General features: G+C 35.3%; 2 protein-coding genes across 2 annotated transcripts; one reads left to right on the plus strand and one right to left on the minus strand.

Annotated features, from left to right (window-relative positions):
* The first annotated feature begins 7840 nt into the window (after positions 1–7840).
* Positions 7841–10772, plus strand: LOC139872480 (protein Iojap, chloroplastic). The gene is made up of 6 exons (XM_071860363.1): positions 7841–7942; positions 8912–9071; positions 9162–9288; positions 9414–9552; positions 9642–9730; positions 10388–10772. Exons 1-6 carry the CDS (start codon positions 7914–7916, stop codon positions 10507–10509), a joined length of 666 nt encoding a protein of 221 aa, XP_071716464.1. The 5' UTR covers positions 7841–7913; the 3' UTR covers positions 10510–10772.
* Positions 10773–13468: 2696 nt separating this feature from the next.
* On the minus strand, positions 13469–18412 carry LOC139872060 (guanine nucleotide-binding protein subunit beta-2-like). Its single transcript, XM_071859865.1, has 6 exons — positions 18146–18412; positions 17962–18056; positions 16577–17001; positions 15507–15873; positions 14576–14689; positions 13469–13674 (listed from the first exon to the last, which is right to left on the minus strand). The coding sequence occupies exons 1-6, from the start codon at positions 18249–18251 to the stop codon at positions 13639–13641; spliced, it is 1143 nt and encodes a 380-aa protein (XP_071715966.1). The 5' UTR covers positions 18252–18412; the 3' UTR covers positions 13469–13638.
* Between the last annotated feature and the right edge of the window lie 5200 nt (positions 18413–23612).

Consider the following 23612-nt stretch of genomic DNA (forward strand, 5'->3'; position numbering starts at 1 on the left):
AACTAAACACATTTCATGAATCAATTCCATCATTAACAACAAAGGAAACCTCAATAAATGATCATTAAACGTTCAAAATCAACGTTTCAAGTTCATAAAACGCATTTCTTGACTCGGGAATCCAATTCACACATATGATATACCGTTTTGAAGGTATTGAAACATACATTACAACTAATCACTAACTAATAACATTTCATGGCATTCAAAGCATCAAAAGTTCGTTTTAGAGTTCATCAAACCCTAATCAAAATCATGAATTCAACCATTTTGTAAATGAAGCTTTTCTAAATCAACCTACACATCAAAATGAAGCTAATGATGCTAGTAACACATTTAATACATGAACTTTAACATTTAAACAACATTTAATCACCCAAAATTCAAGATTAAGCAAACCCATTTCAAATGTTCAAACTAGTTACTCAAAACAACAAATCGAGCAAGTAAATCATATATTCATGCTAGACACGAGCCATAGACACTAACTAACACCATTTCAAGTATATAAAATGAATTTAGAGAAATCTAGTGTTTTAGAAATGTTACCCAAATGTGATGAAATTGGTACCAAAATGTAGAGGATGAAGAGAGGATTCCAAATATGTAATTTGTTTCGATGTTTGCTTCTCCAATCGGATTTAGATGATGATTGAATGGATTGAGAGAAAAAGAGTGTTCTTGAGCTAGAGAGAAAAAGGGAGAAGAGAGGTGAAGTGAATGAGTAGTGATGGTGGGGTTTGACTAGTTGACCTAGTCAACTAGTTAGGCCCCTTTACAACTTTGGTCCCTCGAGTTTCAAAGCGGGTGCGGGAATTAACCAAACGAATATTTTAAAAACGTTCGAGTAAACGAGTGATGTTATAATTAAATAACGGGAATATTATGAATGTTAGTTAATGAAAGACGCGAATTTAGATAACAAAAGATATTATCTAAAAAAAAGGACGGTGTTAAAAATAAATTTAACGGAAAAACGCGGGATGTTACAAGTGTGTGGGCCATATCTTGACAAGTTTGTCATTGTTTTCATCGATGACATACTTATTTACTCAAAGAATGATCAATAGCACGAAGAACATTTGAGAAAAGTGCTAGAAGTATTGAGGAAAGAAAAACTGTACGCTAAGTTTTCAAAGTGTGCATTTTGGTTGGAAGAAGTTCAATTCCTCGGTCACATAGTGAACAAAGAAGGTATCCAGGTGGACCCGGCAAAGATCGAAACCGTTGAAAAGTGGAAAACCCCAAAAACTCCGAAACACATACGCCGATTTTTAGGGCTGGCTGGTTATTACAGGAGATTCATCCAAGATTTTTCCAAAATAGCAAAACCCTTGACTGCATTAACGCATAAAGGGAAGAAATTTGAATGGAAGGATGAACAAGAGAAAGCATTTCAATTGTTGAAGAAAAAGTTAACTACGGCACCTATATTGTCATTACCTGAAGGGAATGATGATTTTCTGATATATTGTGACACCTCAAAGCAAGGTCTCGGTTGTGCATTAATGCAACGAACGAAGGTAATTGCTTATGCGTCTAGACAATTGAAGATTCACGAGCAAAATTATACGACGCATGATTTGGAATTAGGCGCGGTTGTTTTTGCATTAAAGACTTGGAGGCACTACTTATATGGGGTCAAAAGTATTATATATACCGACCACAAAAGTCTTCAACACATATTTAATCAGAAACAACTGAACATGAGGCAGCGTAGGTGGATTGAATTGTTGAATGATTACGACTTTGAGATTCGTTACCACCCGGGGAAGGCAAATGTGGTAGCCGACGCCTTGAGCAGAAAGGACAGAGAACCCATTCGAGTAAAATCTATGAATATAATGATTCACAATAACCTTACTACTCAAATAAAGGAGGCGCAACAAGGAGTTTTAAAAGAGGGAAATTTAAAAAATGAAATACCTAAAGGATCGGAGAAGCATCTTAATATTCGGGAAGATGGAACCCGGTATAGGGCTGAAATAATTTGGGTACCAAAATTGTAGTGAACCGAACTTTTCCATGTTTATATGTATTAATTGAGATTGATATTTACATGACTAAATGTTTCCAACGTGTTAAGCAATCAAACTTGTTAAGACTTGATTAAATGAAATAAGTTTCATATAGACAATTGATCACCCAAGTTGACCGGCGATTCACGAACGTTACAAATTTGTAAAAACTACATGTTGTGGTATATACAGACATATATATATATATATGGTTGACATGAGATTATGATGAGTAAGTATCTCACTAAGTATATTAACAATGTGTGATATACATAAGAAATGAGATTACTAAGTTAAGAAACTCGAAATGATATATATAACGATTATCATTATGATAACGTCTACTAAATACATATGTATCATATTAAGATATTGATACACTATATTTAACATGATAAAATGATATTTAAATATATCATTAAGTGTGTTAACAATGAACTACATATGTAAAAACAAGACTACTAACTCAAGAATTACGAAACGAGACTTATATGTAACGATTATCGCTGTAATGATATTTTAATGTATATATCATATTAAGAGATATTCATACATCATAATATCATGATAACATAATAATTTAACATCTCGTTTGATATAATAAACATTGGGTTAACAACATTAATTGAGATCGTTAACTTAAAGGTTTCAAAACAACACTTACATGTAACGACTAACGAAGACTTAACGACTCCATTAGAATGTATATACATGTTGTGTTTTGATATGTATTCTTACACTTTTGAAAGACTTCAAGACACATATCAAAGTACTTCTACTTAACAAAAATGCTTACAATTACATCCTCGTTCAGTTTCATCAACAATTCTACTCGTATGCACCCGTATTCGTACTCGTACAATACACAGCTTTTAGATGTATGTACTATTGGTATATACACTCCAATGATCAGCTCTTAGCAGCCCATGTGAGTTACCTAACACATGTGGGAACCATCATTTGGCAACTAGCATGAAATATCTCATAAAATTACAAAAATATTAGTAATCATTCATGACTTATTTACATGAAAACAAAATTACATATCCTAATCCATATACCAACGACCAAAAATACCTACAAACACTTTAATTCTTCAATTTTCTTCATCTAATTGATCTCTCTCAAGTTCCATCTTCAAGTTCTAAGTGTTCTTCATAAATTCCATAAGTATAGTTTCATAAAAATCAAGAATACTTCCAAGTTTGCAAGTCTACTTCCAAGCTTTCTAATCCATTCCAAGTAATCATCTAAGATCAAGAAACCTTTGTAATTTACAGTAGGTTATCTTTCTAATTCAAGGTAATATTCATATTCAAACTTTGATTCAATTTCTACAACTATAACAATCTTATTTCGAGTGAAAATCTTACTTGAACTGTTTTCGTGTCATGATTCTGCTTCAAGAACTTTCAAGCCATCCAAGGATCCTTTGAAGCTAGATACATTTTTCTTATTTCCAGTAGTTTTATCCAGAAAACTTGAGGCAGTAATGATGTTCATAACATCATTTGATTCATACATATAAAGCTATCTTATTCGAAGGTTTAAACTTGTAATCACTAGAACATAGTTTAGTTAATTATAAACTTGTTCGCAAACAAAAGTTAATCCTTCTAACTTGACTTTTAAAATCAAATAAACACATGTTCTATATCTATATGATATGCTAACTTAATGATTTAAAACCTGGAAACACGATGAACACCATAAAATCGGATATACGCCGTCGTAGTGAAACCGGGGGCTGTTTTAGTTTGGATAATTAAAAACTATGATAAACTTTGATTTAAAAGTTTTTATTCTGGGAAAATGATTTTTCATATGAACATGAAACTATATCCAAAAATCTTGGTTAAACTCAAAGTGAAAGTATGTTTTTCAAAATGGTCATCAAGATGTCGTTCTTTCGACGGAAATGACTACCTCTTTAGTAATTGACATGTAACTTAAATTTCTGACTATAAACCTATACTTTTTCTGTTTGTATTCTTAAATTAGAGTTCAATATGAAACCATATCAATTTGATTCACTCAAAACGGATTTAAAATGAAGAAGTTATGGGTAAAACAAGATTGGATATTTTTGATCTTTTTAGCTACGGAAATGTTTAACAAATCTATACAAATCATATCCTAGCTAACTTATATTGTATTATACATGTATTCTAATATATTATGTAATCTTGGGATACCATAGACACATATGCAAATGTTTTGACATATCATATCGACCCATGTATATATATTATTTGGAACAACCATAGACACTCTATATGCAGTAATGTTGGAGTTAGCTATACAGGGTTGAGGTTGATTCCAAAAATATATATACTTTGAGTTGTGATCTAGCCTGAGACGTGTATACACTGGGTCGTGGATTGATTCAAGATAATATATATCGATTTATTTCTGTACATCTAACTGTGGACAACTAGTTGTAGGTTATTAACGAGGACAGCTGACTTAATACACTCAAATCTTTAAAACATAATAAAAATGGTTGTAATTATATTTTGATCATACTTTGATATATATGTACATATTTGTATAGGTTCGTGAATCGATCCGTGGCCAAGTCTTATTTCTGAGGAAGGAAATATCTGTGAAAGTGAGTTATAGTCCCACTTTTAAAATCTAATATTTTTGGGATAAGAATACATGCAGGTTTTATAAATGATTTACAAAATAGACACAAGTACGTGAAACTACATTCTATGGTTGAATTATCAAAATCGAATATGCCCCTTTTTATTAAGTCTGGTAATCTAAGAATTAGGGAACAGACACCCTAATTGACGCGAATCCTAAAGATAGATCTATTGGGCCTAACAAACCCCATCCAAAGTACCGGATGCTTTAGTACTTCGAAATTTATATCATATCCGAAGGGTGTCCCGGAATGATAGGGATATTCTTATATATGCATCTTGTTAATGTCGGTTACCAGGAGTTCACCATATGAATGATTTTTATCTCTATGTATGGGATGTGTATTGAAATATGAAATCTTGTGGTCTATTGTTACGATTTGATATATATATAGGTTAAACCTATAACTCACCAACATTTTTTGTTGACGTTTAAAGCATGTTTATTCTCAGGTGAATACTAAGAGCTTCCGCTGTTGCATACTAAAATAAGGACAAGATATGGAGTCCATGTTTGTATGATATTGTGTAAAAACTGCATTCAAGAAACATATGTCGATGTATTATATTTCTATTGTAAACAATTATGTAATGGTCATGTGTAAACAGTATATTTTAGATTATCATTATTTGATAATCTACATAATGCTTTTAAAACCTTTATTGATAAAATAAAGGTTATGGTTGTTTTAAAAATGAATGCAGTCTTTGAAAAACGTCTCATATAGAGGTCAAAACCTCGCAACGAAATCAATTAATATGGAACGTTTATAATCAATATGAACGGGACATTTCAACTGTCACCTACAACCTTATTTAAGGCCTTCTGATCGACGACCGTCATGAAAGGTGGACTTAACCACTTAGCCACCCCGCCGACATCGTCATGTCGGCTAGGGTTATTCACGGTAGCCGGACCGGAGAGCTAAGTTCTAAGATCCTTAAACCTCTTTAAACGTATTGAGCATGCATATTTACCCTTTGGAAAATATATGCATGATCAAGACCGCTTAAGATTCGGTCCTTATAATATAGTTTGGATCTCTTACCCGCGTACATGCGTGGCAAATGATTGTGAATGTGTTAATAACCTTCCACGTGATGATAACAGCTTCTTAACAACAACAACAACAACAACAACAACAACAACAATACCCAATCCCACGAATGTAGGGTATGGGGGAGGTGGGGTGTAGACAACCATTCCTCGAACCCTAGATTAGAAGAAAGTCCCTACTCCACCCGCGGGTATAGAACCCGTGGCTAGATAAGATCGTCCCTCCCTCTTCTCGAAGAGCCAAGAGATTGCTTCCTAAAGGACCTCCAGCCATGAATGCTCCTCCAAACGGAATAGTGTGGGCATACATACCTGTAAGAGTTAAGTGCAGAAATAGCAACCATACAAAGTATCCATAAAAGAAAACACATATAGCAGTCATGCACAACAGTAGGACAAAAAGCATGGATAATATAATGCGCAAAAAATATGTAAATCCAAGTAGACATGCAAACAATCAAAAAACACAGCCACCCAACCCATAATCTCACCCACACATAAGCATGTATAAAAAACTATACCTAAACATGTATACATATAGAGCCATTCATAGGTATATATACCTAGGTACAGGTACAAGCATACATATATAAACTTAGATACATGCACTTAGATACATACATTCATACATATACAGATACAAACATATACACAGAACCTATATATAACCTGAATAAAAACATATAGATACAGAGGCATATACACTTATACATAATAAATATTGAAGCTATATAATATATAGATATAATTATATAAGTGGTGGTAAAAAAATATATACTACACATTGAAAAAAAATAAATTAAATTACTCAATTATACTAATTCTACTCCTCCACAAACTCCTATCAGAAGTCATGTCCTCCGTCAGTAGAAGCTCTTTCATGTCGAGCTTCAATCTATCCTCCAATCTACGTTTGGGTCTACCCCTTCTCCTTACGCCCCCAACAACGAGAGTCTCGACTCTCCTAACCGGGGCTAAAAGTGGGCGCCTCATAACATGCCCAAACCATCTAAGTCAACCTTCCCTCAGCTTGTTGGTTATGTTCCCAACTTCCAAGTTCTCCTTAAAAACTCCATTTGGTATCATATCTAGCATGGTCTTACCACACGTCCACCTAAGCATCCTCATTTCTGCCACCTCCATCCTCCTCTCTTGGGCTTTCGTCATTGGCCAGCACTCTGAGCCGTACAGCATGGCTGGTCTAATTGCCACCTTGAAGAATTTCCCTTTCAATTTAAAGGGTACCTTCTTGTCACACAACACCCCTTTCACTGCCCTCCACTTCAACCATCCTACTCGTATACGATGCGTCACGTCCTCATCTATCCTTCCTGATTTGTGAAGCATCGAGCCTAAATATCTAAAGGACTCTTGTGGAGGTAAAATCTGATCCCCAATTCGGACATCCACTATATCCTCTTGTTCCTCTTCGTTCGTCTTAAAATCACATCTAAGGTACTCCGATTTAAGTCTGCTAATCCGTAGGCCCTTTGATTCTAGGGCCATCCTCCATTGCTCTAGTCTTCTGTTAAGCTCATCCTGGGAATCTGAAACTAATACAATATCGTCGGCGAATATTAGGCACCATGGGATGTTATCTTGTATCCCGTGAGTTAGTTCGTCTAAGATCAAAGCGAAAAGATATGGGCTAAGGGCCGATCCTTGATGTAAACTTACCTCTACCGGGAAAAACTCTGTGTTTCCTACCGTCGTACGTACCCGAGTCTTCGCCCCCTCATACATATCTCTAATGGTTCTTATATATCTACTTGGGATGCCCCTAACATTAAGAGTCTCCCAAATCAGCTCGCGCGGGACGCAGTCATAGGCCTTTTCCAAGTTTAAGAACGCCATGTGTAGGTTCTTTTGTTTTTCCCTATACTTCTCCATAAGGCTTCTAACGATGTGAATCGCCTCCATCAACGAGCGTCCTGGCATGAAACCGAATTCGTTCTCTGAAACCATTGTCTCGCGTCGTAGCCTCGTCTCAATCACCCTCTCCCATAACAGCTTCTTAAAAAAAAGAAATTTTTTTATCAGTTTTTAACTGTAGCAACGCATACGTCAGCACAGTTAAGTCATTCTTATTATGTTTTGTCATAGATAGATAGATACGCTACGAGTATTTTTCTTCTTTCTTATCTTCACAGGTTACACATCATCATCATCATCGTCTTTCTGGTGACAATGGCTGCTGCTTCTTCTCTCTATACCAGGTATCTCTTAATCCTAATTAGTTATTATTCCTCTTTACTTTATGTATTTACAGTCTTCTGTTGTTTCAGTTTACTTTATGGTTCATTTTTGCCTTAATGATTCTAGTTTTATGTTAAAGTTTTCGGCTTCTTCTATGTTACTTTCAGGAATACGAAATTTATTATTCAGTTGAGGCTATTCGAGTTATATATTCAGATAAATTAGGGTTCATAAATCATAAAACTCTTTGTCCATCGCATATGGGATTACCTTATCGTTCTAATTGCAGATTGCAGGAGTTTTCTGGTTTTATCTATTGTAATTTCGAAACCTCTATTAAATTGGCACCATTTTAGTTATTTTCAACTGAATTAGGGCTCATACCCTTTTTATTTTTTCACACACTGTAATTTTGACCATTAATTTGCATTTTATAATCTTAGCTGTAATTAAATTAATTACTAGTACTAGGTAGATAAATATATGGAAGTTGAGTCTTCTGTTTATCAGAAAAAAAATTAACCTGTCAATTAGAACATGATATACTAAATTTTTGGGGACAAAATACATATTTCATTTGTTTTACCGACTGTACTCATTTGAATCTGTTTAATTCTCTAGACAATTGTGTAAGTGAGTGTAAATAGTGTTGACTTACTTGTGTTCAATTAGTCGTTCCATCAGCGAGCTTAAAACGATCATGTAATCTCAAGGTCGGTTGGATTTATACTTGGGATAAATCCATTCTGCAATCAACCTTTGATATCTTTGTTTTTTATAATAAAGACATCATTGAAAAGTATTACTCATGTTCTTGCATACTTTCTGTTTATGAATACGTCATAAAAGTTTTAAAAGTAAATGTCTGTCATTAATATAACGATTAGATTAACTTGGATCAGTAAACCTAGTAATGCACTTGGGTTCTAACAATGAAAAATAAACTAATATCCCTTAGAAAGCTAATTTTAATGAGTTGTTTTTGCCAGATTTAGTGCCAGCAGTTTGATATCACATGACATGTGTCATTTAAACCCCAACACTAACGGATGGAAATCTTCACATTGGGCCCAGAGCTATAAGTTGGGCAGGCCCATACACAAACCGTTAAGGCGTTCTTTGGTTGTTTCCCCCATGGCTCTTGCAGAAGTACGATATTTCAACATGTTTGTATTCCTATATTTTATGACATTTCAATGCGATTATGAGAAATACTTATTTAGTTTGTCATATTTGCAGAACATGAGTCAAGATACAGACGACATGTATGATGACTTGTTTAAGAAATATGGGAAGGTTGTTTATAGAAAAAATGACCAAAAGTCTCCTATTGCAGAGGTTGATGATGATGCTGAATGTTTAGCATGTAAGCCTTTCATATTATAATATGAGAATCTATCATATATATTAGATATATTTATATTTTATTTCTTCGTTATAGCTAACTTAATTAATTATCGTTCTTTATTTTGCTATACTTGCTATGTATAGTTGCTGTTGCGTTAGCCAAAATTGCAAGTGATGTGAAGGCTGCAGAAATAAAACTTCTGTTTGTGAAACCTTTAGTCTATTGGACCAAATTCTTTCTGATTACCACTGCATTTTCTCGACCTCAAATTGATGCTATTCGGTAACATGATTTTTAGTTACTATTCGTTTATAACTCATTAAGAACCTTGAGGGAATAATTATGTGTAACGTTATGTTGTTGTGCTGCAGGACTAGAATAAATGATTTGGCTGAAAAACAGTACGGGAAGTTTGCTACCGGAGATACAAAAGCTAATTCATGGACCTTGTTAGACTTTGGTAGGTTTTCTAGCAGTTAATTGGTTTAAACTGTTGTATTTATCGCGCAACTAATAAATTAAGGGAACTTAAACTACGGTATGACTTTTCATTGAAATTTTGAAACAATTAATTGCCCCTTGTATATATATATGTATCATTGGAGATTCTCTAGGTATTACAGTATGAAATTTGGTTGATGCACAGTATGATTATAATAATCTCAGTAATGATATGCGTAAGATGATATCTTTTTCTAAAATGAATGAGATCATAAGAGTTGAAACGTGAGTAGATAACTTTAACCTTTTTTTTTCTTTTCCCTAAAATGACTACCACCGAAGCTTATCTTGAGTTATATGGGGTGAGATCCAACTTGGGGTACTGACAACCCAGGTTCGATTCTCGCTCCAAGTAGGAAGTTTTCAACCTTTGATGGTACTGCCAACATCAATGCGATTTGGGAAGGTCTCTGGGGGTTTTGCCAACCTTCGATGGTATTACCCACATCGTTGCGAATTGGGTTTTCTCCTAACGCTTGTGTGGGACAAATGAGAGCATTCGATGTCGATATCGCCGTTAAAAAAATGAACTACCGGAATTATTACAAGTCACTAAATGCAGTTGTTTATGCGTTCTTTTCGTTCTTATTAACATGTTTTTCGTCTATATTTCCAGGTGATATAGTCGTGCACATATTTCTTCCAGAACAAAGAGAACTTTACAACTTGGAAGAGTTTTATGCCAACGCAACTCCGATAGAGCTACCTTTTGAAAACCAACAAAATTACGGTCGTTAGGAAAAAATAGTGATTAAAACCCGATATAGTGTTTCAGTCTCCCTTGAGAAACTAATTTGGTCCGTTGTGAAGGAGCAAAGTAGTTCACGCATTATCAAATGTAATCCTGATACTGGAGATAACGACATAAGGTGTAGATTAGAGTCGTTAAGTTCAAACTATTTGTATTTTAGTGTAAACATAGGGGAAGATTATTTGAAGTTGGACCAAGGGTGAAGTACTGTCACCCCCTTTGGATTATATGTACAGTTTTAATTGCTATCTTTAGCTGTAGAATTATAATTATAATTATGATGAAATACAACCCAAAATAATTGGTGATGGTATGTGGTAAAAGCTAATTATAGATACAGTAACTAGACGTTAAAATCGATTTTTTTAATCAAATTGTAATGATCTGATTTGCTTGAATACTACATTTTCATTAATGCACAAACTGAATTTGATATAATCAACCAATTACAAACCCCAACACTAATTCTACGCAATCGCCAAAGCAATTAACGGCATCCGAAGACTACAAAGATACATCATTGAAGCATACTCAAGTTCCTCCTTCATCATCTCAAAGATCACCGGCGTAATCAGCAACCGCAGAAACATCAAAATCATCAAATATCGAACTTCTTTCTCAACAGAACTCCCTCCAATTTTAATCGAGATCCACAATTGTGTTCTGTTTCCGTTATTATGAACATAAAACGTTGCTGCTTGAATTAGTAATACGATCCGCCGATTCCGGCCGATCCTGAAGCTCAGATCTAACCGTCGGATGTTGAATCGACGTTGTTGGAGATTCGTGTGGTATTCGCGGTGGACACGGTTATCGGAAGTGGCGGAAGACGGTGGTATGTATCGCCGGTAGAGAAAGACGAGTGATCCGAAAGCTAGGGTTCCGGCGGTAATTAGGAGTAATGAGGAAGAAGATGATACCGAAGGTGTAGGCATCGAACTGTTGTAAACATTATTTACTTTTTGATTACTGAAGAAAAAGTTTTTATATTTGTACGGCTGCCGGTGACCGTTTATTTATATAGACAGTGGTGGAGTCCACTTGCGGTGATTTTTCTTTTTTCTTTCTTTTTATTATTATTTTTTGATTTTTTATACACTGTAATGTAGGAAATGAAAGTTCATTTTCTAAAATTCATCTTAAAAGAGATCTTATTAGATTTTTTTCTTCTTTTTTTTTTCGAAAAAACAATAACATTGATAAATCTGAAGATTAACAAGTACATCTGAAACATCAGGAAATTCAAACCAAACCATCCAAGTGGCATAACAAAGCAACCTAACAAACGGTCCTAGCAACATGCCATAGGTGGTTCGTGTCAGATTTGGTATTTAGTTTAGTGTTCATTGATAACTTTAAAGGTAAAAAGTGAATAAGTGATTCGGTGTTCATACTATACTATACGTAGACCAATAAATTAAAAGAATAGAAAATACTAATAAAAAGCTTGAAACATCAAAATTTTGAAGTCCATTTTGAGAGGGAACGCCGAAGCCAAGTTGTGAAACATCGAATCTCGACGTTCTCAATACTAGAATTTGAAACTGATCGATGTAACACTAATCACTCGCGGAGCTCTAAGAAACGCTCACTTATAATAATAGTTGTTTTATATATTCAGGATCAATATTATTAGGAATAGAAAATAATAAAGACAACCATTAACTTGACCCAGTGACGGAACCAGAAATTTTTTCACCGGGGGAGATTTTTTTTTTTTTTTTTTAAAGCGTAGCAACTTTTTTTATTAAAGATATGGACGTTTTTGAGCAAAATATGAAAATTTTTGAGCAAAATCTGAAGGCTTTTGAACTTGGAAGATTTATGGGCAAAATATGTAGATTTTTTGAAGGAAAAAAAAAACTACTGGGTCAAAATGAAAATACCCAAATTTTTTGCACTAAAAAATAAAAATCCACTAGAGGTGACTAGGTGAGTGCCGCACTCTGCCCCTACATATTTACGCCAGTGAATTGACCTTTCATCTACTACTACGATGTATATAACAAACCTAAAAGTGAGTTAATGTGATTTGAAACAAATTTTAAACTTAATAAATTAAGTGAATGAATGATTAAGAACCTTCCATACTACTTCAACTCGGGAAATTGACCAATATACACTTTTTTCAATGTTTTCAAACAAAATACACCTTTTTAAACAAAATTGCCATTATACACCATCAGGGCGACAAAGATTTTGGTCGACTACTATTGTAACATGGTTGACTGCTTAGTCGACCAACTCTAACAAGGTGGTCGACCAACAATTACAAGGTGGTCGACCACTCTTATTCGAACAAAAATTGGATCGACTATCATTATAAGATGGTTGACTATGTAGTCGACCGAATGTGATAAGGTGGTCAACTAAATTGTTTACATCCTAAATTCTTGCAGGAATGAAATTGCCGATTTATTTGTGTAAAAATATAAACGTAGAAACCATCATACATAGCCACACTTCATTATATCGCCCACTGTTGGTTTTTCTGTCATCCCAAATTGTTGTTGTTGTTGTGTCTGTTTATACGTGATGACAGTGGCGGACTAGGAATTGTAGTCGCGAGTGTCACCAGTTAAAAGTTCAACAAAAAATTACACTTTCTAGTAGTGTCACTCAAAAAAATTTACACTATCTAGTGGTGACACTAGTTAAAAGCCCAAAAAATTTCCACTAGATGACGCATTTCACTAGTAGCCCATGCTACCAGTGATATAATACTAGGTCTGCCGCTGCGTGATGATAGACAAAAAATAAAATGTTCGTTCATTGCATGCACATTTGTTTTCTATTCTATGTCTGTAACGTCATGTGTGGTGTTGGTGGTTTAAGAAAGCGGGAAGAGGATGGAATGAATTGTACGTATTCGCAAGCTTAGATTAAATCTTCAATCGGCATACAAGTAAAAGAAAATAAATAAAAAAACATTGCGTAATTGTAATATGAACAATCCCCAACTTTGTGGGTCAAACAGAAAATATTTACTATTTGTTCTACTCCAACTAGTTTATATTCATTCAAAAAGGTAAACAACAACGTACACAGATACATTTGTCAAGAAAAATGCAACTCAGACTCGTTAGTTTTGAACTTACCTCCACGTTTTTAGGTATTCAAATAACTGTCCTGTGACCTCCGAAAGCCCAAATCTGCATAAACGAGAGGAAATTTTCTACAATCAATACATATACATATCCGAATTTAAATACTGCAATGTCTATGTTGGTGCATACTGCGAAGTTTTAAAGATGAATTCTGACTACTGGCCTAAAGTTAATGCCATAAGAGACGGAAAGACAGTAAACTTGATAATGGAAAAATCAGTAGATCAGATTTCAAGTAAAAGTAAATGTTGCAAGATCCATGGAGACGGTAGAAAACATTTATGTTCATAGAAAAACACACAAAGAGAATGAAAATCCTGTTAAAGGTGGCACTATCGCAATAGATAACCGATTCAGTCAATGTTTTTTACCTGTATCTCTAACTAGATCAAATGGGAATGAAGATAGATCTAAAAAACGGGTCGCACAGATAGATTGATATTCACCAAAGCTTTTCTTGTTGGGCATAATAATCCTACTAAACTATTAATAAAGACTATTAATAAGTGCATATAGACATATAATCATATTGTGAAAAATAAAAAACATAAATTTAACTTTAATACACAAGTTAAAATTCTGGTGTGGAAGTGTTGACAGAGTTAATTTTGGAGCTTAATCATTTGAGGAGCAAAAGACCCATTTTGAACATTCAATCACGCATACAAATATGTCCATATAAACACACATATATTTATACACAAAACCATTTGGCTATATGAATTTCCTACTTCTAACTACTTTAAGCAAATGTTCCCTCGATCACATAACAACATGCGAAATAGGGTCTTACACGAATTCAAGTGAAAGTGAAGTAATGTTTCCTATAAATGTTTACTTATTTGACTGCTGTTTGGTCAAAGTAATATCAGCTTTCTATGGACCATCTAATTCATATACAAAATACCTAATAACATGTTATTGAGATGGTTGAAAATGAGCTAACCTTGAGACTCGTATCCCAACTTCCTGTGCACAACGCACTGCCATCAGCGGACAACCCCAGACAGCTAACACGAGCCTCATGTGAGTTCTGGAGTGTTCCAAGATTTAACACAACCTGCAATATATACACCAGAGTAAAGAGTTACTGAAAACGATCCATGGATAACTGTTGCATATGAATAAGTAAAACATAGTGTCTTAAACCCTGCCAGTGTTTTCAGCATTTTGCATTTACACTCGTGGGTCCCATTTATACGAGGCGAGAAGAAATAAGGATGTGATTCCAACTTACTTGATATGAGGAGAAAGCCATCAGACTTATTTCAAATGCTTAAACCTCATAAAATGCTTGATTTATTTTTCACGTCTTTTAACAATAGAAGAGTAAATTATACCAATAGTCCTTGTAGTTTAGTTGAAATTACATCAGCAGTCTTTATCCTTTAAAAAATACAACGATCGCCCCTGTGAGTTTAAAACAATTACAATAACCGTCCTTATCTTTCAAAAAATTACACTGATCGTCCATGACTTGTATAAAAGTGTACATTAATGGTCCCACTTATTCAAAATGTGCATTAATAGGAGGGACCACCAATGTACACTTTTAGGTAAGTCGGGAACGATCACTGTAATTATAAAAAGATAGAGACGACTGTAGTAATTTAATGAAAACCAGGGGGACTATCGCTATAAGGACGTCAGGTGTAATATCATGTAAATCACAAGGAGTATTGGTATAATTTACTACCAATGAAATTTGTATACACTTGCACAATACTACAGCTATTTTAAATTTAACGAAAAAAATACAAAAAGAGTCGACGTCAGGCCAACCCAAACCATTTCTAAAAACTACCTCAATTATCTGCCATCACGACCTGCCCAACCCGCACAATATGTCATCTCTATCCATAACAAATCATACTTACCTCTGCCAATAGAGTATCCCATACAAAGCAATCACCATTAGAGTAACCAGCAAAAAGCAAACGTCCTGACATGGAGAAAGCAATAGACTTTACATTAACGGCGTTATAATCACCCTGTTGCTGCTGAGGTGGCGGGTACACCTGGAGCTGGTGACCCGTTCTAATGTCAAAAAGTCTGCAAGTCCCGTCATCAGATCCACTTCCAAATCTATTTCCATCTGGGAAGAATTTTACTGAATTAACGTCCCCTTGATGACCGTAAAATGTTTTTACTGCGCGACTAGCAACACGTGCATCCCAAAGTCGCACGGTTGAATCACATGACCCGGAGATGAACATTCTTGAGTTGGACCCACTGATTGACACACTGAAACCAATAACACATAGAATAATGAACCAAATATAGAGATAGGAAAATGGGCGGTTCGGGTGGGTTGAGTAATGAGTCAAAAGAAGAAACCTTTTTGTACAAATCAAAATGGTTGAGATGGGTTGACCCAATATACTTTTTGACCCAATATATTTACATACTTTATATCTCAATATTAATAAAATAAATTATGTACGATTCATGAACTTAAAAATAAAGCATAACCTTAGACTAATTCGGCCAATTTTCTTATTAAATAACTACTTTAAGATTACCCGTTTGACCCGTAAGAAATATAATATAACCAAATAGACTCATTCATGAGTATACGGGTCAAAATCTCCACTCCTAGATAAACAACAGAAGCCATGTACTTAAGAACTAAATGATGGGCAATAACAGTTGCACAGTGGAAACCTAGTCAGTTTAAAGAGCAAGAAATTTAGTAATTAAGTCTTTCACATCTTACGTTAGGAATTAAACCTTTTTTCCAAATCATAAACAGAAGACAAAACGATTGATATTCACACCGCATATATGTCCCTCCTCTAACAATCAGCTTTTAGATTGTTGGAAGGTTACAACAATCTACAAAATCCCATACAATGAATAAGGAACGTAAAATGACTCCATTTGTCACTGATAGCAAATCACTAAGTGCTGAAATTAGCTAAAATTGCAGGTATGGATCAAAAAATACCTAAGAATGTCAGAGGTATGCCCTGATTGAAACTCCCCACCAAACACAGATGTTCTTAATCCTGTATTTATATCCCATAATACGCATGTTTGATCACCAGAACCAGTTATTAACCGAGTATCATCATCTGGAACGTATTGACAAGACGATACGTAACCCTTGTGTCCACTAAGCATTCTTGATACTGGCATATTACCATCCTTATCAAGTGGTGAGCTAAGATCGAAGATCGAACATACGCTATCAAGGCCGCCACATGCAACCGACTGTCCATTTGGCGAAAAGGCACATGTCATAACCCAGGCACATGGGAGTTTAATGGCGTGCGTTTTTTGACTTGTGAGAGCATTCCAAACTATTAATCTTCCATCTTGTGATGCACTAACGATACGGTTCTTGTCGGGAGTCCAATCTAATGAATACACCTGCATTAACTTTTGATGTTAATAGTTGCATATTTGGATATTATAGATAATCATATTGACATATGGTAATGCATATATGTAGCAAAAAGATAAGATGGTAAATTTTTGAATTAAGTTGAAGGCAGATAATACACAAAGCATAGTCACATGGTACACCATAGATTTAAAAATGAAAGTAACCATTCTTTAGGGAAACTCAGTAACTCATTACTTCAAAAGAGCAATTTCTGTTTCCTCAATATAAGACTTTTCCTTTCATACCTAAATTGAACAGAAAGAAACTTAAACATTTGATGCTGAACCAATTTACTTCAAGTATACTCTTAAAAAGATGGAATATAACTTCCTCTTTCTTTGAGAGAATTCAATCTTAATCTTGTGATCTTCATTATCCCACATCCATAACACAATTACACCTATCTCAACACCCACATATACCCTCATTTTCACCCATCTGAGATAACTTAAAAGATGTCACAACTTAATCTTGACTTCATCATAGGTAAGGTTAACCCTCTGAATTGTTATAAACTTTGTGTTAAATAATAGAAACCTAACAGTTTTCAAAAAGCTTCGGATGGAACCAACTTAGGATCTGCAGTCTTCACATAAACCCCAATTAGAACTAACTTCAGGATTGTGCACAATATCGGAAATCTTTTATTTGCACGTATCCAAAGGCATCCAAGGGAAATCGATAGCTAAGCATTGTGTCAGGCATACAACTACAGCACTCAGTATGGTACGACAAAGACAGTTAACCGATAACAAAATCCCTCGTAAACGATAAGATTGGTCAACAAGCAAATAGAATTAACAATATAACATTATAAACACAGCTTAATCTTAAGAATTTAATTATGAATGCTACTCATTACACCACTAGCCAAGTAATTATAACCAAAGTTAAGTCAACGCAGTCAATACAAATTGTACAAATTAACATAACTGAAATATCACCTTCCCTGTATGTCCCTGTAAGATGCGACAACAAACCAGATCCGTCGGACCAAAAGCAACCGGCTTCTTCCCTTGCTCTCTTGCATAACTTGCAACTATCAAATTCAATCACAAAATATTAGATCTAATAAGTGCGATGAAAACACAGATTGATATATAAAATAAACAGTTAAATTAGATATACCGTCTGTATCTAGAAGTTGAAGACGCCTTTCACGTAACCGTTCCTTGAGTGAATTTAGGGTTTCTGTAGCAGCTATGTGTCTCTCTTTTAGCTCGGAGACAGACATCGCTGTATATAACTTTGAATTATAAATTGAGAATTAATTGATTATCGTATTCATTTGTGAGCTGAAAATATGTAACAATTTGATCAAATTTAGCTGTGGAAATAAATATATTAATTTGGGCTGTATAGAAGAATTTAGGGGTTTTTCAAAGTTGAGAGGAAAAATGGAAAAGTGTAGTTGCTCATTGACTAAAGTAGCTGGGACCAATTTCTGACGTGGCATACATGACAGGATAGAATTAGGTTGTGAGCTGTGACAATGCAATTCCGGTTCTAATCATCTCCAAGAATCCCATTTGTTTTTTTAAAAGACTACCAGGATCACCTATTACGTTCATCTCCTACAGTTGCATAACTCATCTTCAACTGATGACCAGGAAGAAACAGTCTAATCCGAGGGCATGAGTGGTAAAACCCTCCCCAACTGCCTCCTCAACGCGATGTGCGGAAGGCACTTATTGGTGGAATTTAAGGGTGAATGGGCAACCTTGTGCGCAATGCTGCATTCCACGGGAGTCGAACTCCTGATATCTCGCTAAGAGAGGCATACCGCTGCCACATGAGCTACAACACAAGGTTAAGAATCTCATTTGTTTACGAGTGATATTCGTACATAACTAATTGTTAACCATAGACTATCAAACTTGTTTTAAAATGTTATACTATACAACATCGTAAACCAATATAGGTTGTGTGGCTAAAAATTGGTTGTGTACGGATCACTCTCATTTGTTTATTGACTAAATTTATTATTTTATATAATATAAATTTTTTCAGAAAAAAACGTAAAATTTAAAATTTAATCAGTTCAAGAATCATGTTAATTAAAAATACATAAATAAGTCTTAAGTATGCTTGAATGATCTAACAATTTATAACTGAGCATACAACAATCAAACTTGTAACAATACAAACCACTAATTAGCCCTATTGAAGTCATCAAAATCTCAAGTTTTTACTAGAAAAGGGCCGACAAACACACCGGAGTCAATCGTCGCATACCACTTAAAGACGAACCATGAAAAACTTTTGAGAAAGTCGAGAACAACACAAAAACTGGAGGAGTTTGACAAAATATATGTGAACTGTCCAAAAAGGCCAAGGAGCCACATATAACACCACGTCTTCACCCTCCATCAACGACCAATGGCCGTCGATCTTCTAAATTTACAAGAACATAAAACTCGATATCGATAGACTACCCAACCTGAACAACACTACCGCCTTGAAAATCACCCGAGTCGTTACCACAACCGAGAAACCATCGTGGGAATCCCAAGAACACTATCTCGGAACCAATACCAAACAACCAACCACATAAAAGCCACCTAATGCTTACAACCCTTCTTTAAAATCTGATAGCCAGTGAACACCGCAAAACAGGCAGAAACACTGTCGATCTCCACCAAAAAGAGATCGACGTCGAGCAGGATAGGACGAATAGTGTGAAGATGTAACAATGATAGGAGGAAATGAGGAAGGGAGGTAAGGGAAGATGGACATGTGAAAGATACGGTGAGAAGAAGAGAAGAGGGACACAAAAAGAGAAAAAACTATGGCAAAAAAAACGAAGTTTCGATATCCATAATAAAGTCCAGCAGCCTCCGTCGGTTGAAAATCACAAAACACAAACCGAGCTTACCAACCACAACACAACACACATGATAATCACATCACAACAACAAAAATGTATGGATGTGTTGGCATCGAAGGGAAAAGTTTTCCGATGATCTCGTCGGAAAAACCAAAACATAGATCTAAGATCAGAGACGACGGAAAAGAAGAAAAACATGAAAACGGGAAAGGAAAATCCCAAAAAGTGGCGACAAAGAAAAAAAGTTAAGTCCATCAGGCCCCACTTCGCCGAAAAACACAAAAAAGAAGGAATTCAATCACGCGGGTGGCACACCATCCACCCACATCTCCAAGCCATCACAACCGCCACAGAGAACGATTAACGACTTTCTCGCGCATGTGAAAGAGCGACATAAAAGAGAGAAGTTTAAGACGAGGAGTATAAATTGAAAAGTTTAATGATATATACCAATAATAATAATTATTATTTTACAATAAAAAAAAATTTAAAAAACAAAGTGGACAGGTAGTTTATTTATTACGAAATTAATTAATTGGTAGTGTAAATTTACTGGGTTCTATACAAGTAATTATTTTGTTACTAATTTTTGTTGAGAAAAAATTACGTCGTTGGTACCTGTGGTTTGTACTAGTACCACAACAGCTAAACTATTTTTTTTGCGTCGTTGATACCCGAAGTTTCATCTTATAACGTTCTTGGTACCTATACAAAACGGAAGGGTATTTTCGTTCAAACATAAGTTGTCTTGCATTTAAATTCAGATACCAGTCATTTGGGTACGATTTAATCCCCAATTCATGTAAAACCCTACTTGCGTAAACTCTAATTAAGTTCATGTGACCGTTAGAATCATCATCGAGAGTAAACGGCAGATCTTCTTGGCTATTTTCTTCTTTGTTTTTAAAACATGGGCTTATAGGAAAAGAATATCCGCCAGTTGTTCTTCGTGGCTCCTATCTTTGCATATACCAGAACAATATTTTACAATTTAGCATGCAAAACGGAGAGAGGAGGAGCAAGTGATGGCGACCGGAGGAGCAAGTGTCGGAGATCGGAGGAGCAAGCGACGGCATCCGTTGGTTGACAATCGTTAACATCCAAGGTCTTCGATTAGGTTTCGATTTTACATATAATTTGATGATGACGATTTTTTTATTGTTATTTTTATTTTGATCGAGGGTTTTGTCTGTGAAGATGAAATTGTAAAGGGTAAAAGGTGGAATGAGATGGCCATACGGGGACAGCAGCCCTTTTTTGTATTAATCATATAGCTCCCTATTAAGATGGTTGAGAAAATTAAGTCAAAAGTAAACAAGGTAACTTGGTGACCGAATAACCCCTCTAGAACATTAATCCCAATTAAGTTAAAAGTATACAGACCTAAGTGAGATTATTATTAATAGCTGGAAAAGCACTACCCTTCAGAATTCATCGGGTTTCGTTTGGGTGAAAAATGGGAGTGTAAAAAACTCCTCAAAAGGTAACCTTTCCACTGTGTATCATAATAATCAGATTCACTACAATTAGGATGATAAAACGATCTTGATTCCGTCATAACATAACAATTAGTTTTCTTTTATGCGTTTTGCTTTATTTTATTTTAATACTAACACTAGCCCTTTCATGTTTTTCAATTCTTCTGTTATAATAGTTGCACCATACCTACTTGTTTAAAGAATTGCTTTGAATACCATATATGTCTTTGTTCAATCGTTCCAATTTTTTATTGTTATCTATTTATCAAAATACACTATAAGGTATCTGTTGATTATCATTATTAGACACAGCATAAATAATAGGTGAAAAAATAATTTAACAACTTTCACAATGCTGCACCCTATCTGATCTAAATGCAAGACAGTTTATGTTTGGACGAAAATACCTTCACATGCGTGGTACATGTGAGGAGTTAACTCTCATATACTAACTTCCGTTTTGTATGGGTACCTAGAACGTTATAAGAAGAAACCCTGGGTACCAACGACGCAAAAAAATAGTTTAAGTGTTGTGATGCAAGTTAGTACAAACCACAGGTATCACCGACGTAATTTTTTCTTTTGTTAAATATACATCCATTTTCCTATTCACATTCTCTACCACAATTTTAACTCCCGTTCCCTCGATATCGCATCTTGACTGAAGGTGCAGGCATTAACATATACGCACAACACGAGATAAATGTATATAACTCCTATTTTCATAATTCATCGTCCAAAATTGCTTGATCGATCTGTATATCATGGCTATGTACACCATGGTGCGTATATCATTTACTCTCATCCTAATAACAGCATCATATATATGCTATATCTTTTATTTTTCATTGAACGAGGATGATTTTATGTATATAACATGCTAATGCTAATAAGAAACTAGCAGCATAAAAACAAAATTACACAAGATTATTAGAGTTTTAGGATTGCAACCCAAAAAGTTATCTCTACATTTCATTGAAATATACAAGTTGGCCGTGATTGAACACCGCTTTAATCAAAATAATACCAGATTCCGTGTGTGTATATAATGTAGATATGTATATGGATGTGGATAGTTGAATTAATGAAAGGACGTATATATGGTCATGCAGAATTGTTGGAGATTGATTTCTAGCCACAACGATTTGTATGGAACCATCTCAAAATCACAATGGGTCTTTATTTCCTTTTTTCTTTTAACAGCAATTTGGGATCACCTAGGGGACTAAACCACCCACATGATCATCTCCCGCGGCTGCATAACCCGCCCCAAATGCTGCCCTAAAGGAAACCCGGACAAATCCCTCCCTCTCCTCTTCCCACTGCCCCGCAAGGCAATGTGCGAAAGACGGTCTTGGGTGGATTTCAAGGTCAGAGAATAACCTTGTGTGCAATGTTGTAGTCCCCGGGAGTCGGACTCCTGACCTCTAACAAAGAGTATCAGGTCACTACCACTTGAGCTACAACACAAAGTTACGGGTACTGCTAAAGCCAAACTTAAATCAAGAGCGGATCTTTTCCGAAATATAAACTTTTCTTGGATTTACTGGCGGAGCGGTGTTCCTTGAGGTGAGGAGTGTTACACAACAGCTGGTTCACCACCCTGGTGTGCAGGTGAACAAGAGCAACAGAAAGCTTGGTTTCAGAGGTTTATTGCCCAGATACAGAAGTGGCCCACATTCATCACCAAATCAATACTCAGAAAGGTAGCCCACATTCAGAAACGGGACGACGTTGTCCCCACCGACACACCTGACATTTACACAACACACCAGTTCGTTTCTCATCTTCCATTTATTCATCCGTACATTATTGATTTTGTACAGATTATCAATTCTTATCTTATATACATACATAATACATATTTGCAGATACAAACCTGAAAGAAGTGGGATTGGAACCTAGAGCCAACAGCGGTTGGTTTTCCATGTAATCTTTCTGATGAAGTTAGTCTGACTGAAAGGTTCATCTCCTACTTTTATGCAAGTTTTATTACACATTCAGCTTCATAAATAATGAATAAAAGTTCATATGTAGTAAATATATGTACAATTATTTCACTCAACCACATGGGCCACATTGTGTTTAATGCTCAATACGGTTTGATTAGGAGTTCTAAATGCTGCAATTAATCTAAATTATGAAGCACGTGGCTCTTTTGTAAGACCATTGGTAACGGGGGTAAGTGACCCCGTTACTTTCTGCCAAGTCACCAAGAAACGCCATTTTTGGCCCGTATCCATGTGTTACTCCATCCCGTCACTTTGGCGTTTGTTGTAAAGAAACACCA

The sequence above is a fragment of the Rutidosis leptorrhynchoides genome, chromosome 10 (genome assembly GCF_046630445.1).
Source record: "Rutidosis leptorrhynchoides isolate AG116_Rl617_1_P2 chromosome 10, CSIRO_AGI_Rlap_v1, whole genome shotgun sequence".
Lineage (NCBI taxonomy): Eukaryota > Viridiplantae > Streptophyta > Magnoliopsida > Asterales > Asteraceae > Rutidosis > Rutidosis leptorrhynchoides.